Source organism: Haliaeetus albicilla, chromosome 9, assembly GCF_947461875.1.
Source record: "Haliaeetus albicilla chromosome 9, bHalAlb1.1, whole genome shotgun sequence".
Taxonomy (NCBI): Eukaryota; Metazoa; Chordata; class Aves; order Accipitriformes; family Accipitridae; genus Haliaeetus; species Haliaeetus albicilla.
In genome coordinates this window covers 36550570-36570849 of record NC_091491.1, presented here as the reverse complement: position 1 = coordinate 36570849, position 20280 = coordinate 36550570, and the positions used below count along the sequence as shown (strand labels likewise).

Genomic DNA, 20280 nt, shown 5'->3' with positions numbered 1-20280 from the left:
GAATTGATTCTTCTTACTGATCTTATTTACTCCAAAGAAAGAAAGAAAGAAGTTGCCTAAACTCAGCAAATTTTCAACAGGGGAAAAACTGTGAGTGCAAGGTAATGTTGATGTTCAGCCCTTGCAAACAGGTATTTTATTGAAGCCTGATTTTACTCCAGCTCAGTCTGTAAACTAGTCAGACTACTTAGCTCTATTATTCTTTTTTGAGGATGTTCCAGAACATCAGTCCTTTTATGACTTGCATCAAGCTTCCAGCTTCCATTTGTTCATGGTTATTTTATATCATACTAGAAGCTGTTCTGCTATCATAAGCCACAAAAATATAAAAAATTACAGGAAGAAATGACATAATTATTGTTTATTTAATGAAAGTGAATACGTTTAGCTACAGGTTGTCATAGATACAGTATCCCATTTGAAATCTTTCCCAAGCCATCACAAAGCACTGTCCTATTATCAGGAAACCAAGATTAACATTCAGTTAGCTTTATTTTATGTCAGTCTTTTCTGTTGACAGTAATTTTTCAACTATCAAAAGAACCATTTTCTTATATGTTTCAGAACAGAAGAGAAAGTGAGTGTTTTCTGTGAATGTTGAGTTTTGGTCATAAAAAAATCCCCAAACAACCTTCACTCGGCTTCATTTCTTTTAACAGACCTTTCTCTTTAGGGGTCTGAATACCCCTACATGCAAACTGGAATCTAGTAGATGAATCCGTAACGATCACCAGGACAGGTTTAAAGGTGGGAAGCTCTATAGCTAAGGTTAGGATGGGTGTTTATAGAGTCAAGTCTGATAGGGTCACATGTTTAGGTGACGATTGTCGGGGGCGATGAGGGCTAGCTGCTCCCTGACGGATGGGGAGCCAAGCACGATTCCGTGGCCAGCAGGGCAGTGGCCGCTCCAGCCATGCCTGTAGTGCCCAAGCGAGGCAAGCAGGGGCGGCCGGGGAGCGGCAGGTAAGGCTGGTCAGGGCCATCTGGCTGAAATTTATGCTAGAGTTAGGGTTAGGCTTTAGCAATAATTCATAAGAGATTAGTGTGTTTTACGCAATGCATTCATTATCTTTAAAAAAAGTACTGTGATCAAAGATAACTGTAGGGAAATAAAAGATAATGTATCTTGTAACCAGCTATCATTCCAGTTTGACTCCTCTTTTTTCCTTTGTTTATTCGTCAGGCAGTCAAGCCAAACCAAGCCTCAAGACGCTTCACAGAGCTGCCAAAACCAGGATTTCTTTTTTTAACAAGCCCTATTCTAAATTGGCCTCTCAGAAATGAACTCAAACCTGGAATAATTATGTTCTTGTAGTCCTATGTCCCAACAGGATTTTGTTAAATGGAGACTTACCATAACCTCCATTTGCCATAACTGACTCAATTAGAGGTGTCCTAACTCCTGTCTCTTATGCAAAATAAATTTCTATCTGGCAGGGACAGAATTTATCTGGTTTACCACTGTCACATAACAGTGCCTTTGAAATGCCTTTCAGTTGGTTAGACTTTATTTAGGTTTGATATCTAGATTACCTGTAGCTTATCAACTGCTGATAGCATGCAAATACATATCTTTCTGGAAGACATTCACCTTTGAGTCTACATGTTTTAAATATATCACTTTCTGTAATATATACCGGTAGAACAATTTGCAGTCCTATAAATGAGAGCACTAAGTGAAGGCAGTTGATGGCTCTTAAAAAAGGATAGGATATGTAGCAAACAAAAGTTAGGAACAACGTATTACAGATACAGGATCCTTAAATATGACATGCTGAGTTTGTGGGGACTTAGGACAGTGAAAGAATAGTGACATTTACAGCTAAGTTGCCCTAAAAGGTTGGCTGCCATATCCCCATCTTCCTTGCTCACGTGCATCTTGTTGGATCACTCGGCCCCAGAGCCAGTGAATTCCACCGTTCGATCCAGCAAGAAATGGGCATTGTAGGAAAAAATTTTTCCTCTGGATCAGGTATAATAAGATGTAATGACAATTGACCAGTGCATAAATTATGCCCTGATAAAACTTAGTCTTACATGGCTAGCAGCTATAATTTTATAATTATAAACCTTCTGCCACAATAGTGCTGTGAAGTAAAATAGGTAAGATAAAATAACTGTATGTGTGTGGGTGTCAAAAAGTTTTTTTAAAAAAAGAGAGGAAAGGAGAAGCACTGTTGGAGATCAAAAGGATAAGGGACCCAGAGGAAGAAGGGAAGCTTTTTCTGTACCTTCAGCAAGAAGTTTTCTGAGGTACAAACTAATGTAAATAAACTAGTATAAATCAGCTCATGTGGTTTCCAGGGAAGAAGAATTTGTAATATTTTTATGTCCTGCAATAAATAAACACCCTGTGGAACTGGAAGTCCCAACACGTAAATATTATTATTGGAATGCATTTATTTATTTACCAAGTTAATAATATTTTATGTTTTACAAACGTGAATGAAAACAAACTCCTAGATGTAAGAAAAGTGCATTCAAAACTGAACATTATCAAGAGAAAGGGAAATGAAGAGAATCCCTGTTCTGGTGTGTTTTTTGTCTTGGAGAGTACAAGAGAAAATAGTTCAGGGATTTATGAAATTGAATTTGTGAGGATGCTGAAGCATCTCTAGTCACAGCACATGGTGTTATAACTAGAGTAGGCAGAGGCTGCCCATAGCATTTATCTGTAAACAATTCTAATGTGATTCCACAGAGAAAACCTGCACTCATTTCATGTGGGGCTATATACTTACCATCATGTCCTAATGATTTAATAATTACTTTTCAAAATTTCAAACGTAAGCTCTTAGATAGGAGACTATTTGTAAGTACCTGAATAATTCAGCTTGTGTTGTACATTACCCACACACAAACTTTTCTTGTAAGCTAAAAAATCCTTTTTCATGACAAGAACAATGTAGTAATCTAGTTTCATCTTGTACTGTCCAGGTGTTATAAGCTGCAAAATAGTTTGAAGTTATGTTAAAGTCAGTATGTTTTTAGTGTGATCTGTCATTCAAGAATTTGTCAAATTCATTTTGGTCTGGTGAGGGTGACATTGCATCCTTATTTGTGATAATGAAAAACAGCATTTAACTCTTAATGGCATTATTTTGATCAATAATACTTATGTTCCTAGGCCTTCAAAGGGCTCATAAAATTTGTAGAAGTAGTTCTTTTAGAATTCATTTTTATAGTTTTCTTTGCCTTAGTTTGCTAAGGCTGATTCTTTTGGTTGGAGCCATTTTACCTCTTTCAGTGGTACTGCCTGAAGTTATTAATTAGGTTTGCTACTTCACTGTTACACTTTTAAAGGTCACTGTGATGTGTCATTGAAACAAGCCCATTAAGATGAATGATGTGTATTGTAATTTCATTAGTGTCATCAATAATGTATTGCATTTTTCTGTTTAGGAGTCTCTTTTTGTTTTGTATGGGTCAGGCTGACTGTGTGAATTATATTTATAAAATCAAAATAGTTAAAGATAAAGGTAGATACTTAAGCAATTAGGCCAGAGGCTGGAATTGTTGTTTTAGAGGTATACGCTACAAAACCAATTTGTATTAAGGAACATTTAAGTAATTGAATTTCACAGTATAAATTAAAGTCTTTTGGTATCATTATGCATGTTGTGGTCACATAGTGATATCTTGTGCCAATGAAATGGCTGGATTTTATTTTTCAATTCATGTGTAATCTTTAATGAAAATGCTTTTCTGACTTGTAAAGGCTTGGAAGTAATAAACTGGACTAGCCATTTTTTCATTTGATGAAGCTTGGACAGAGATAAGAAGTAAAATTGTATAAATTGACTCTCATGAACATGCATAAAGAGAGAAATCATTTTATGCAACAAAGGGGTAGCATGGCTTGCCAGGCAAAGATAAGTAATTGGAAAATGTAAGATCCGGGTGAGAATTCCTAGCAGAAAATCTGAAAAAACAGGTGCCGTATAATGTTACTTACTATTATTTGCATACATAAAAATAACAAATAGCTTCTGTCATACCATGCAATCAGCTATGCCAGTCATATTACCATTGCAAAAGTTAAGATATTCTTTTAAATTATGACAGCAGACTGCTTGTCTCTTTCATTCATCAAACAACTAAGCTTTTCTCATTAGACACTGATTTGTACTGTCGTCAGGTGGGACGGGCTAGGAATACTTGTCTTTTACAGTGGATCACCTGCCTGTGGATTAACTATGGCATCACCTGTGATTCCAGAACCACAGCAGTACAGCTAAACTGTATTAACATCCTTGTATGTGAAAGTAAACCATCTTTTTAGCCTGTGTGCCTTGTTCAGAGCACATTTGAAGATAGGGTAGGAGAAGATCTGTTCCTATTCACCACAAATGTTTTCTTGGCAGTTCCCAGATGTTCCAGTCTTCAGGTCATCCTCTATTTAAAGTCTGATTTCTGGCAATCTAAGTTAGTGTTGCTGTGCTGATGGTTGTTGCATTATGACTTTTTTATTAGTTGACGTTACCCCCAATAAGGAATAGAGGGATCCTAATGCAGATCAAGATGCCAGTGTTGTAGGCATTTGGAGCAGAATTCTAGCTCACTCAAACTCTTCTAGGTACCAGCAACCAGATAAGACTGTTACATGCCTCCTGAAAGTAATGTGATTATCTCCAGCATTGCCCCTGCTGTTCAAGGGCTTTGAGGGGTTGTGAGCAGGCTTCTGGCTCCCTGTGAACTATGGGAACTGTAGAGGAGGGTTCTTCAGAAGCCTGGTTCTGCTTGCACTGATCTCAGCAGGAGTCCCTGAATTGATTTCAGAGGGAGCAAAATCAATCCCTGCTTTGAAAACTACAGTATTTCCCATAGCACAGCCTATCCTTAAAAACCAACCAACCAAGAATTTATCTGGTTCTCAGTGTACACAGTTTTCATTTACTGTATCACAGAGACGCTTTAGGGACAGTCCGTAATATAAATTCAGTCACCTTTGAGCGTAAGCTGCATTGTAGTCTCAAGGAACAGTAGCATCAGCTCAGAACTGAGGAAGCAGGCAGTTGTCCTCTGGCTGCCGCAGTGCAAGCTGAAGAAGTTATTGCCACGTCTGCTTGTTACTGTCCTCTTGATGGAGGTTTCTGTCCCTGCTGAGCTGTTCCTACAAGTGCTTCTAACCTGTTTCACTCTAAATGGTCTAGGTCAGTGATGACCTACTATTTAAAGGTCTATTTAAAGAAGCTATCATCCTACTGCAGTGTTGGATTCAAACCATTTCCTACTACTATGTATTGCATTGCGGAACATTTGAAATGGATAGATGTATTGCTGTCGGGATAAAAAGCTTACCTTTCCTATTGTGCATTGCTGATTTTGGATGTATGCCCACTACAGGAAGGTAAAAACATAAAGACCGAAAAATTGTGTTACGAGGATAGGAGTTATTTCATATTTTTGAAAAATATTTGAAAAACATTGCCCCTCATGCAAAAAAACACTTTTTCAAACTGGAAAACATGGCAGAATATTGTAGATGTTCTGTGGTGTCATTTATTGGGTTACTTCATTACCATTTTCCCTTGTAGACTGGCAATCAGATGATTCATATAATATAAGATACACTTTTGTGGTCATCTGTCTTGAAGGTACTTGGCAGTTTTAATACTAATTTGGAGTTGCCATTGGGCCTGTTCTATCATGCGATTAGGTTACTGACGGAGTATCTAAGTTGTCCTGCTTTCTTGCTGGCTTCATTCTGTGAAACAAATTCTCCCCTGCCCTGAACACCTGCCTTGTATTTAAGGATAAGGTCCTGCAGCGAATCATGTATAGCTTTGCTGTTTCGAATTTCACTCGCTTCTGTTTACAATCAAAGGAGCTCCTGGGTGGAGATTTATGATATTTACATGCTCTTCTAATTAGGGTAATGATTCCACCTGTTTTTAGATAACATTTATAGCCTGCTTTTAAGAGTCTCATTGAAATCACTGACTAGCTTTGAATTCTGAGCCTTCAACACCTCATGCAGATAACATTTCCAAGGGATCAGACATTACTTTGCATGTGTTTTTATATGAGCCATTCAAAAGTCTTGCAGATATTATAGGAAAACACAGATTTCATTTCATAAGGGTTTGGCTGTATGTTCCATTTATTTCCTTCCTCAAGTATGTGACATTAAAGATGGGTTGCTCTAGTTCTGATGCCACAAAGGATTATTGACGAAATAAAGGCTCTGCTGAAGGCAATGAGAGTTTTACCATTGACTTCAATGCTGCTAGAATTTCACCTCTGAAGTGTGAAATAAGTAACAGGAGCAGATAGGAAAAAAAAAAAAATCCATGCCTAGGATCCACAGTAACAACCAAACTTTTTTAGAGGGGAATAAATGGAATCCGGCTGAGACACAAAATACTTCATGAGGGGTGTGATAGGTCTAGGCTAATGATTTTGAATAAAATCTTGAATGGTCAAAGAGGAATGTGAGATTTCTTTGACGGATTTAGTGAATGTTTCAATGTATCTACACCTAGATCAATGAACAGATGCAGTTTACAAAGCCGTAATAAATATGCAGTTGTCTTGCAGTTTGCCATGGGTCAGCTTTATTGTGCATAATATCTATCATCTGTAAAGTGGGGCTGATACTTGCAGAGTTTCTTGATGACTTCTGATGAATTGTTTTGAGTAAAAAGTTTACCGTTCTCCATTGTTCTCTTTTAGAAATATTCTTTACAGACTGGATGAAAGGACAAGCCAGTTTTCAGTACTGCTAGAGGCACTGGAGCACTGCAAACTGCATCAGTCAAATGAGACCATTCAAGCAGCCTTGTCAGAGGTGCTGAACAGCATCAATTCAGCTCAGGTTTACTTCAAAGCAGGACTTGATGTGTTTGAGACTACCTTAGCTGGAAAGAAATGAGAGGATTCTCTGCATTCTAAGACATTTGTTTACAACTTGCTAAACAAAAGTTCGACTTGGACCAGAATTTCTCTGAGGGTGAAACCTTCCTCAATTTTTCTTTCAGTTGGCGCTTAAAGGTACTGCAGTGAGTGTTTTTATAAATATAAAACAGTCTTTTGCACTGTTCACAATATATCTCAAATGTCTGTTTCTGAATGTATAAAACATAATGAGAGGGAATAATGCTTAAGATAGGGTTTTTGGAAGGACATCTGCTGTATTTTTATATGTAAAATATATTTTTATGACTGAGAGCTCAATCTTGCAAAGTACCAAGTCCTGCAATATGCTGAAGACCAGGTTCTGAGACACCCCAGATGTATACCCAGGTGAGCTTTCCGTGCCTACTCTGTCAGAAGAATGTGACTTAGGTATACTCTTGTGTTTCTTAACTTCCTCAGCAAATTCATCTTCTACCTTACTCCTTTCAGAGTAAGTAGTTGAAGGATGTGGCATTTCCTTGGGTATCCAGCACTGGAGTTAATCAGGAAATGCACAAAACACCCTTACCGGTGCAATCCAACATCTTTACTCCTGTGGAACAATAAATACCTCCGTTCTGAGAATACAGATAAACTTTGATTATCCCATTTCTGTATGAAAAAGAGAGTTGTTTTCTCTAGTAATTCTTGGAGAGAAAATTTTTGTGATGATTTCAAATGATTTGAAAAGTTTGAATCGGTAGTTACACTTGTACAAAAATACTTTGAATCTTTATGTTAAATTAAAGTACTGCCTGGTCTTATAAGGCTGCAAGCCTTGTAAGTTTATGCATTACAAAGCAGCCCACTTCAAGGTCTCTCTAAATTTCCAGAAAGCAATAAATGAAAAGAAGACCTCAAAGTTCTGGGAACGTTTTGGGGATTCCACCACTCAACCGCACCACCCACTTTTCCAGGCTGGATCATTCCATCAGTAGTGCCTGGCATATAGGACCTGGACTGTTGTCAAAAAAGCACAAGGAAAACATAAATTCATTCCCTACTGTAGAACCAGGAATTCACCTCTGAAGGCACAAGCTGATGAAGCATATTGCAGGGCTAAAACTCAAATCTGTTTTGCATTGGTGGATGCCCTATACAAAGGCTGTAATCACACCATTACCTTGTTGGCCTGAAGTAATCTGTGAATGAAAGGATCAGGAGGTTCAGTGTCCTAACCTCTAAGGGGATAATATACACACTTGAGAATTGCAGGTCTTAATAATATAAACAGTTGAAATTGTTAAGCCCTATTGGGTTTAGAATTTTACAATCTCAGATGATTCTGAGGTTAGAGCTTAAAAAATTAATTTTATGTAGATACTTAGAAATGGAATATAATTTATTTGATGGTAACGTTAAATGTATTGTTACCCAGTTTGCCATGGAAACATTGCAGAAACATTTCAGGTTGCAGTAAAAATGGAAGAAGTATCTGTATTAATGTAAAAAAATTGCCTTCTGGAAAATTTCAAAGTGCACAGTTTGGTGAAAGACTTTTTAAAGTGCATGTTCACATAGCAAGAAATGAGAGTTGTTTACAGATCTGAGTTTCTATTTCCAAAAGTCCTTGGCAAATGGACCTCTATTAGCAATGGCCCAGGACTAGGTACATGCAGCTATGCTGTTGCTACATTTCTTTGCAAGTTATTATCATACCATGGGCAAAAGCATCACAGGTCTGACCAGAGGCACGGCTATGCAGTTGTACAGCTACAACTGAAGTGGCAGTATGTTCAGCATCAGTCAGTGTGGCTGCATGAGCTTAGACATGATTATCCCTTATCTTTACTTGGGATCTGGTAAGCAAGAGTATATGATTATTCTTTTGCTAATGCTGTTTTGCTCCTAAACAACTCTGTTTACTGCAGAGAGAATTTGACTTCTGAAGAGTAACATTTTTTCTGATACTGTAATGTTTGTTCATCCCCTTGTTTCCATAGTTTTTAGTATTGTGATACTTAAATGGTTGGAATAGCCACATTTGAGTTGTATGTTTATTTTGTGATAGTATTTGGGGTTGTACTGTTCACACTACATTTCAATTGTATTTTCTAATCGGGATCACTCTTCTAACAGTTCGTTTAGTAACATGTTTTCTTTAGAGTGCTGACTCACTGTGGAGCCAACATCTATGGTCTTAAATGATATAGGATGAGGTGCCATTAAGAGACCAAAAATAGAGATTAACACTTCCTTTAACTCTGCTAGGTGAATTTAATGAGTGCTTCCTCATTTTTAGTATGTATGTTCCACCAAAACCACCTCTAATGTAACCAAAGCGTACTCATGCAAAATCAGTGAAATCTGTTGGGAAGACTATCCCTCATGTATGATTTCTCAGCCATGTAATTCCTCACTAAAACATTTATATTGTTTTCTCACTAATGTCCTTCTATAACCACTTTTAAAATAGCAGACTTCAGAGTACTCCACCACTATAAATGCCTATCTATTCTAGAGACAATCATATATTCTTGTTGGTGAGATGAATCAGATGAGCTATTTAGGGACCTAAATGCATTGATTTCAATGTCATCTCACAATTCTAGATCTCTGGGCTTTTATTTCAAATATTCAGATCTTATATGTAAGTGAGTGCTCAGTGGTAATATTTGTACCATTATAGCTTCGGAAAAGGCACTTTTGAGCCATATCCTTCCATTGATTTTTAAATCCTACCTATTGACTTCAGAGAACTTATAGCAAGTTAAGGTCCTAAATACCTGGTGTGTTTCTAACACAGAATTTTTGCCCAGCCAGCTGTGGAACATCAGCTAAAGGAAGGTGTTAGCAAATCATAGTAGCTTATCCAGATTGAATTCATTCCTATATTGTGTTGAAATAAACGGAGCGCCCTTAAAGGCAGAAGTATGTTTGCAAATTGCCTGAATGATACTAAAAATTTGTTACCTTTTCAGAAACATCAAGTGCCAGAGACAGTATAGCAAATGCATTGATTGCTATGTAATCTAGAGTCATGCTCACAGTGACCAGAAAATCCCTGCAACTTGTAATATTTATATGTTAAGACAGTTGATAATAAAAAGCTAATAAGATTTTATTTAGTGCGTATTTTAAAGAGTCCATAAAGAAGCTAAAGTACAATCAGCTCAGATGAATAATAAGTACATGGGAGCTGGATTTTGAGTACTAACCTTAAAAAAGGCAGTGAATTGCTTTTGTCATCCGAGAAAAACGGTATCTGTGCAAATACTCAAACACACAAATACGCAAATGCCTTATATCTTCAAAACATTGTACAAACACTAATTTACTTGCAGTAATATGATACATCTATGTAAACATAGATGTAAATAATAACTACATGAGAAAATTAGCAAACACTTTGCGCTGCTTCACTTACCTTTTAGGAAAGTATTTCAGTCTAGACGTGTAAAAGAAAGCACTTCAGCTGACCTCAGTTCTTGCAGCAGTGGGTGGGGAAAGGCTAAATCTCTCAGGTATCACAGAAGGGACCTCTGGAGGTCATCTAGTCCAACCTCCCAGCTCAAGCAGGGTCACCTAGAGCCAGTTGCCCAGGAGGGACTATGTTCAGGTTGCTTTTGAATCTCTTCCAAGGATGGAGATTCCACAACCTCTCGGGGCTACCTGTGCCAGTGCTTTTTCACCTTCACAGAGAAGAAGTCTTTCCTTTTTCTATAGATATAATTTCTCCAAATCTCTCCCTATATTTCTTAATTGTTAAATTATTGTAATTGGTTTAATTGCAAACATTCAAAAGGTAACCATCATTTCATTCAGTGAAAACTCTTGGCCAAGGTCTCTAGGATTTCACAGTTATTATGTTGGAAAGTTTGTATAAGATTTGTCCTTCAAGGAATGGGGTTTATTTTTAAGTTGTAGAGACCAATGTCTTTACCTTCTGATGTCTTTTTATACGGTCCCTGGTTCCCAGTTACAGGATTTCTTTTTAACCAAATTTCAGGAGCTCAGTGCAATTCTATGGCTTGTGTTATGCAGAAAGTCAGGCAAGATAATTGTATGGGTCATTCTGGCTTTAAAAGCTATTAAATACTGTAAACATAGTTATGTCAGGGCCTGTATTCTCAAGGGAGCCGTTAAGAGTTTCCTCAAAAGCCTTGTGTTACAAGCTATTACCTGTGTTACTCAGAAATGGGTACCTCTAGCATACATTATAGTTGCTGTCTCAGGAAACAAGCATGGGTGGAAGATGTTCTTTCCCTTTAGCGCTCTATAACATTTTAGCAGTATTCTGCCAGTCCCAGAAAGGTGAGTGATAGGAAAAAATAAGTAGGAATGAGTAAGAAATGATAGACAAACTTAATCAGAGTTGGTACTACCTAGTAGCTGCCTACAAAATAAAATAAGCATGTAATTTTTTCTGACCTTGTGCATGTCATCCAATACCTTCCATTACATGATGGCTACATATGAAAGTTATGTGTGTAAATATACTGTATTGCAGCGTTTCAAATTATTAAGGATGATAAGGACTCAAGCCATATGCACAAACCTGTACTTGAACATGCACACTTGAACCTAGGAAGTGCCTAAGAATAATGAATACTCATCTAGGAAGCAAAGGATTTAAGAATATCTAAATTAGACTGTATGTTTACTAGAACTATGGTGCTATCAAGCCTAACTTTTTTTTCCCAAATTTTAATCCCGTTGCTGCTGGTTACTTCTACTATTGCTCATACATACTCATCATAACTGGAGAATATGTACACCTGCAGATTTAGATTTACTGAAAGATTATGTTTCCCCTCAGGCTTACTGACTGGGTCTGGTTTTTTCAGCAGGGTTGACTTTACCATGACTGCTTATCAGGGTACTATTCCACATGAGTGAGGTCAGCAGAATTGGCCACTATGGAATTTCTCAAAAGATTTGGTATCAGATTTTTTTTTTTATTTGTGTTTAGTCTATTCTTTTTAATCTCTCAACATAGATTATTACAAGCAAGAGTATATTTTTCAAAAAATGGGCAGGAGTCTCTTGATCAATGTTAAGTAAACCCACAGGGCAGAATGTAAATGTGTATGTACAAGTGGTGTATTATAATCTAGCATTAACTTAATAGTTATTATAAATGTTGGCATGGATTAATGCACACATTCTCTTACGAGCTTCACGGATTGGAATTAATACAAAGGCTTAATTTAAGAAATGTAATCAGAATATAGGCATGGAACAATGTTTTTTGCTGTGTAGATGTAGTATATGCTTACTCATCTGCCTAATCCATTTGGTTAAAACCGATTAGGGTGTTGTTTAAGCTACTTTCTCTGATTTCTTTTCCAACGAGCCTTTGAGAATCAAGTCTTGACTTTTCTTTGAAATGTGTGCTGCCTTTAGTGTTTATGGAAAGATTATCATGTGTTAAGACAGCGTAACGTCTTCTTGTCTGGTCATTCCTGGATTATTTGATAGAACTAAAAGTGGTATTTCAAAGCATGGTCTTTGGAAAAAGGTCCTTTACTGACCAGTTAATGTATATGATATTATATGCTTCAGTGGCTGCCTTTACCATGCAACGGTATAGGTATGCAATATGATGCTTTAAGGCACTAATTTAAGACAACAAATTTTTTTTTAATAGTATTGCAGAGACCTGCTAATTTTCCCCCATTTGAAACTGTTCTCTCCTGAGCATACTGGTGATACAGCAATGTAATAAGTCCTCTTAGCACCTGCTATAAGCTCTTACTACAGGTGGCGTGTTAAGGGGTTGTCTGAGCTGTCAGTGTATTTCCACAGTTTTTAATTAGTGTCTCTTGTAGCCCCGCTCAGCTTTTATGTAGCACAGTTCTGATACCGGTCCGAATGACACCAAGGTGATATGGATAGGTCTGACTGATGTATTAGCTTGCTACAGAAACTGCTGTTGCCCCCTGTCCTTAAAAAGTTAAATATAATACTTGGTAAGTACTTCCCAACTTATGGTGTTTTCAGTTTGTATACTGAGGGTTCTGAAAAAGTACTGGAACACTGAGTTTTTTTCATGCAGTCTCATTTCCTGTTCTCAACAGCTGAAACATCTTGTAGTCTATGAATCCACTAGAGGAGAAATAAGGAGATGCTTAATATTTCATACTTAAAGCAGATAAGATGAATACTAATTCTCTTTGTTTTCCCTGTGCAGTTTATGCAAGCTAATATGCAACATACTCTTATCACATACATTATGATTTGGTATTCTGAGACAAATGGAAAATAAATGTTGATTCCATATCCAGAGGAAGTATAATGAATTCAGGAAACACTTCACATTCAAGTATCTTAACCGTTTGCATAGAGTGAGAAAAAGTGCAAGTGAAGATACTTGGAACAGATACTTTTGGGGGTTTTAGTACAGGTCTGGAAAATAATATTCTTCTGTGTAAGGCCAGATTTTAGCATTGCATTCATACCTAGCTGTGTGGTAATGTCCTTATTGTTCTGCCTTTGAGGATTAATGCTCAAATGCTGTTATCAGTGATCATGTTAGTCTCAATACGAACTATTATTTTTATGTCACGTAACACCATACAGGGTTTACCTAACTGGTTGGAATATGCAAGTATCTCTGCCTTTTGTATGCAAAAGAGCAGCTGTCAAGTTGTGTTATCTTTGTCGAGCTTTGACATAGAATGTGAGACGCCTGAATGATGACTCCTTCATTCCATCTACTTCTAAATTTTCATGTAGTAAAATCAAGTTGCCACAATTGATAGCTAGTCAATTCAGAATATTAAGTAACTAGGTTTTTTGACCATGCAGTAATATAAACTTGATGCAGTGATTCCTGGAAACCAATAAATATCATGTTATGTGGAAATGTGCAATGAAAGGTTGATTTTTATAACACATTATAGAACGTTGAGTCTGAATAAAATAGGTTATTTGCAAAATTAGTTTACCTTGTATCAATTTGTACTTTTATAACATAGTGTAATAAAAAGGTAACATTGGCCATTAATGTAAGTAGATTCTACGTACTTTGATTAAGAAGCACGTTTTACTTTTTTGTGCTATGAATATGATTTTTGCAGTCCGTGGAGTGTTTGTACAGAAGGCACTGTGGACTGGAATTCAGTAATAGACGTATTGTGAAAGTGGTTGTGAATTAGACAATGTTTTTTCCATAGTTACATTTTTGCTAGAAATTAAACTGGAATATGAAGATGTGTATAATGTACATTGCACTGAATGATTTGGAATTATATTCATTTGCTTTTTTGTTGGTTTTGCTTTTTTTTTTAATTGGTTCTGCCAGTGAGCTGTAACATATGCCTCTCAAGCTGCTGATTCAGTAACATGGATCCCAGGGCATTAAAACATAATGGGAAGAAGGCAAAAAGCAAGGAAGAAAAAAAAATAGCTAGACAGAACCTCAGAACCTGGGCTGTGATAATTTACTGACAGGTAAATTTTGAATTATCCACTTCTTTAGGTGCTCATATATAGAAAGCCCAGATATTCAGATAATTGGTCTTTCAGGTAGAAAGAAATTGTTCTTGTATGTTTTTGAGAATCAAGAATTTGAAAAGTAGTTAGAGACTTTGGATCAAACACAAAGTATTCAGGATGAGACAAAAAAAAAAAAAAAAAAAGCTACTGAACAACCTTAACGCTATCGGATGAAAGAGACCAGTCCATTCTGAAAATCTTGACGATATGTAATATTCAGATTATATTAAATTCAGATGATTAGGCTTTTTCCCATAGTTCAGAGGTCCTGAAATTATAAGGTGGTCGTTATCTCATGAAAATATGAATTCCATGTTTTGCTTTTAGTACATGAGAACTTGGAGGCTTTTCTGTATTTATGAAGCACTTGAGAGGTGTAATGAAATAGTTTCATTGTAAATGAATGTGTATTTACAAATTTTATTTCCATTTTGTGTAGGGTTTTTTTGAAACTGCTTTTCTGTTCACCATATTAAAAGGAAAAGTAAAAGCGATACCTTGTTAATATTTTTAATCATGGCTAGATCATTAACCTATTTTGATACATTAGCTCCGTACAAGGTGCAGCTCTGACTAGAATATCTCATGTAATATTAAAGACTAATTTTTGAAACATATTCTGAAGGAATATGTTTCCTTTAAGCCATGTAAACTTGTGCCATGAAAATAAAAGCCAACTGTATGTCAACAATTTTATACAAGTATCTGATTTGCAATTCTTGCCACTAGATCTGTGGAAGTCAATATTACTGAAAAATGTCATTGAAACTAAACGTTCTTTGCCTGGATATCAAAATCTTCTTCTGTGGCTCTGCTTAGGAGATTGGACCATTATCCTCTTTCACTGAGTATCTATCTGAGCAAAATTAAAAAATAATAAATGTATTTTTAACATATAGCGTTCCAAGTAGTCAGGCTTGGTATAGACCAGATTTGTCCAAGAGAATGGGAATATAACCAGTCTTCTCCACTGTTTTCTTTAACGTTGAGATTGCTGTGGCATTTCTTGCACCCGTATTTCTCATTAAGTAGTAGCATAGAGATCCGCATGGGAGTGGAGTCTACAGGATCATGTAATTATGAAGGCATTTGCTCTGTATATGAAGTGCAGGTATGGTAACCATGCAACTGAAGTAATGAATAATTTGACGCTGTCACAGTGAAGTGTTTATATACTAGGCTGATGAGCAGGAAGGGAGTAGAAATGGATTCTGGCCAGTGGTAGCTGCCTGATGGGGCCAACAGCGGGTTGGAAGTCCTAAGAGTGCCAGAAGTGGGCACTGGGAAAGGCAGGTGCTGGTAAGACACTTGAATTGCACCAGGTGCCAGAAAGCACACAGTGGAGAGCTATCTCTTGCCCAGAGAACTCTGATGCCAGTTTAACCAGCTCTGAATCTGTTCTGAATGCACTGCAGACCAGTAAGAGCAGTTCAGCCCCACACTGATCTGTTTATTTTGGAAAGGTCAAGGTGTGAAATGGCTAAGACTTTTAATACTGGAAACAGTGGCAAATCCTGTCTTTGAAAGAGAAACTTGGGGCTCTGTGGGTTAGTTTCTGTATTCTAGCAGAAGAGAATATAAAAGTGACTGTGAGAGTGGTGCTGTGAGCTGAATCAATTTTGAGATACTTAGTAGCAGCAACTGGATCGCCATTTTCTCCCTAACAGGCGAGAAGTAGAACAGGTGATCCGGGGACTGGGTAAGGTAAGCTGGGTCTAGATAACTGATTTTAAAAAGCCTTAAAGCCTTTGTTGAAACAAATACACAAAGGCACCAAAGCAAAGATTTCTTTCAGTATAGTGACCTTGAACAGTCCATTGACCTTATTTCTAACAAACTTCAATCTCTTTCTGCTTATAGTCCTCCTCTCAGCTGCAGAGGCTCTGGGCTGTATCTCAAGTGTTGTAAACCAAGATCACTCCTTTGAGGCTGTCGGCTTACATCAAGTGAAGATCTGATCTGCTGTTTGTAGCTCAGCCTCAAACAAATGGAAGCATTTTCTGACGTGGCTCGACTCTCTCATTTCAAGAGAAATCTAGTAAGGTTTCTAGCCAATGCCTCCAATTCATCTTTGGTATATTTGAGCTGAGGTCAGTGCTATGCCAGAGATTAATTATCCCATTGGGTTAAGGGTTACTTTTCCCACGCAAAAGAGGACACACATCAGAACTAACACCATGCCAATATTGACTTCCTTTTAACATGTGTGTTGGTTTAATAACAAGTATTGTACTTAAAATTGGACCTCTCCCTTAAACAAACTTACCTGTCATCCCTTAAGAATAAGTTGCTTTTATACTGTATAATCCAAACCAGTTTCATACAGTATCCTTCTGTATACCTTAGCTGGGATTAGAGAGGAAGATGATGAGCACAGTGCCCTATCAGAACTATGTCACTGTATCTTCTACAGGAAGAAGGGAAAATAATGGGCAGAGGTGTACTATAAGAGCTGAAAATACAGAAATAGAAAATACAAAACTTAGAACAGTAGAAGTGTTCACATGGTGTTGGTTATGCAATTTGGAATGAAAGTTAAAGAACTAATATCTAAAGTCAAACAAAATGGGTAAATATTGTGTCAATATTGAAGAGACAAAATGGCTGAGAAATGCCTTTGATGGTATAAACGTGTGGAGGTTGTTACAGGACACACAGTTTAAAAAATGGTCTAAATCCAAGTTACATGGATATGCGTAAGTCGTAACATGAGAGAAGGTGTACTGCCACATGACTAGTCAGATGTTGAAATGTCTTAATACCTATCAAAAAGGAACTGTTATATTCCAAACTGGAATATGGCATCCAGAAAAACAAGGAAAAAGAGATTGCTGTCTGCCTCTACCACAAACAAGTTGACATTTCTAACTGTATTTCTGGGTTTTTCCTCTGAATAATAATAGAGCTCAGTGTAAGAATTCATGAAGATGGATTTGTCTGTAGCCTGGGTGACAGGCAGGTGTTTGTCAGCGTGGGACTATATATGAAAGATGGTCAAATTAGCTGAGTAAGTTTCCACATATGTCATGTGTCACTGCATTCCTAAAGTGAAGGATCACTGCATTATCTAAAATGAAGATGCAGAACTATGATGGGAGACCTTGATATGCAGGTGTTACTTATACAGTGAGCGTGAAAAATTAGATCGTACCCCCACGCATGAAATTCACAATTTCAAATTCTAGGAGGATGACCCTATAATGAACACTGACTGAGTTCACTTTCAGGACTGTGCCATTCATAAAGCGCTTGTCACGCTCTCCTAGCACAACATAATCAGGGCCCTATGAGTGAGTAATAGCCTTGTATTCATAGCAAGGCAATTTATTATCCTATATGTAAAATGACAACTTCATTATCATTCACTATTATAAAACAGCAGGGAAAGTAGCAGTTGAAATAAAAAGGCAGCTTTTTAAATAATTCTTTTTACAGTATGAAAATCCAATACATAAATTTGCGGCATGTAACATTTTTATTAATCTATGAAGAATTTAGCTTGATGTTCCATGGCATACTTCACTGATGCTTCATCATTAGATTTAGAGAGAAAAAGTTGTAGTGAATGGGTGCAGCATGGTGGTGTTTTTTCAACCAGCTATGCACCTCCTGGCTGTGCATTTTTAGATTGGCAGAATTCTGCCTCAGTTACTTTGCTGGCCATCTCAGGAATGACTCTAGGCTGTGGTATTTGATGCAGCTTTGTAAACTGCAGATACTTAGTTCTGGTCACAATACAGTACAAAATATTTGACAGATGATTGGTATTCTCATGGTTTTTGCCTTTATTTCCATGAGGCGTTCACGATCCGTATGCGGTAAGCAACCGTTCATTTAGCTCCTGCTGGTAATACTGGATTTTCAGGGTAAGAGGAACTCTTTCTTGTCAGAATAATTATATTTACCCAACTTTTCTGTCATCTATTAATATTTCTGAGAAAACCACCTTTTCAAAATACATTAATTTGCTTCAAATTACATGTGTTGATGCCCATCATTTTACAAATCTAGAATAAATGAAAATGAATCATCAGCCATGATAGGTAACTCATTAAGTAGACATAAAACAGATTACATAAGAAGGTGTGATCCGGTTGGTGGTTTGAAGATCCTTCACAGTATGGCAAGGTTGGCATCATTAACTGTAACAGAGAGCTAAGTCCATTGGGAGAGGGAAGCCACAAACCGCCAGATTTACAGAAGGATGGGAACAGTGTGAAGTTGAAAGGGCTGATACAACTCTTAATCTCCTTGTTTTCAGAATATTTAGGTAGGTTATTTTAATAACTTTTGTGCACCAATTCTCTTTCCAGAGATCATTCAGAGGCCAGGCCTCAGCCAGCACACTTCAGGGATCTCTAATGTAGGCCACCTGAGGAACTACTTTACAAGTTTGTTATTAATTTAATCAAATATCATAAAAGAGGGCACTGGTTACTGCTGCAATACAATTCTTTTGGGAAAACGTCTGTCAGAGAACGTGTTTGCATTCCAATATGGAATTAGTAGTGAGTAATCCATATGATGAAGGTTAAGACAGAAAGTTATACTGAACCAGCAAATAAATTTACTAGGAAAAAAATGACTCTTGTAGATCTTACATAAAAATAAATTGCTATGTTGTATGAGCACGTCAGGGTCTCTAAGCTGGTCAATGTCACAACACCCTTATGACCTAAAGAGGTTTTCTATTTTCCTCTTTTATAGATAGTGGAACTAAGGTGAAGGGAGTTTGCAAAGAATGAGGAAGGCAGGCATCCCGGGGACCTCCTGCATTCCAGCAGGGAAGTGTAACTGCCAGACTGTCCTTCTTAAGCCTTTGTCAAAGACAGCGACTTTTGCCAAGATAAATTTCTCTAGTCAGAGAACAGTTACATACTTTTTTTTTTTCCAAGAGGACGTACAAAAACTTAAGAATTCTCTCCCTGACCAATTGTATGACACTTTGGATAAATCTTTATATGCAATAATACTCAAGGACCTAAGTAATACATCGTATTTGATCTGGCCAGGCATAAATCATTTATTCATGATATATCATTCATAACTTGATTCATTGACTCATCTTTAGACAAGACAAGGTCAGTAGAAAAAAATGATTAAGCTTTTTGCCTGCAGGAGGAAGAAGCTTAAACAACAAATCCATCTTCACATCTGACCTCATGAAACTTGACAGAAGATTTTAAAAATAGAAGTAGACTTAAAAAGCCAACTTTTACTCCCAATTACACTAGTTTAAATCCACAGTCACTCCACTGACTATAGAGTAAATGGGAAAAGCCTGTACAAGTCAGTGGAATCATTCTGGCGTTCGTACCATCGGGGAAGAATTTGACTCTGAAAGAGGGGACTTGGACATTTGAAGTTGAAAATAATGTGCCTGAATATTTTATCGGATCAAAGATGGCAAGTCAGACTCTGTATCCAGTCATATAATTATAAATCTGGCAAGACGACATGAAATTTCAGACTAGTCTGAGCCTTCTGGCAAGCTGAACTGAACAGCCTCCTTGATTTACTGTTAATGTTTTTGCCTGTGTTACTATTGGACTTTCATTTCAGTGGACCTACTCCCTCCTGGAGTGTCCTTGAGAGCAGCGTCTTTAGAACAGGTCACTGTTTTGTTAAATAGCACAGGGTGCAAGAGTATGTCATTTCCCTGCAGTGTATCCATGGTCCTAGCACTCTGTCCTGAGACGTTTGCCAAGCCTTTGCTCACAGAAGAGGGCAAAATCTTCCTTGTTCTAGAGCAGCACTGGTAACATTTGTTCTGGAGTAATTATTTTAAGAGGAAATAATACCACACTTCAAGTAAGGTAAGGCAGATCATTCAAACTAATTTAAAATTGTCCATGTGCTTAAGTGGCTAGAGGGCACAGTAATATTCAAATAAGCATCTATACATTTATTCTAAAATTAAGCAGACTAAAGCAAAGTGTCAAA

At 37.2% G+C, this 20280-nt stretch overlaps 1 protein-coding gene across 1 annotated transcript in view; it reads left to right on the top strand.

Moving 5' to 3' along the window:
• The window catches only part of NAALADL2 (N-acetylated alpha-linked acidic dipeptidase like 2), a 505644-nt gene extending 490606 nt beyond the window's left edge, over window positions 1-15038 (top strand). Inside the window, exon 16 of the mRNA XM_069792699.1 lies at window positions 6676-15038. Coding sequence (XP_069648800.1) covers window positions 6676-6874 — 199 coding nt within the window. The 3' untranslated portion in view covers window positions 6875-15038. The remainder of the gene's footprint in view (window positions 1-6675) is intronic.
• The last annotated feature ends 5242 nt before the right edge of the window (window positions 15039-20280 follow it).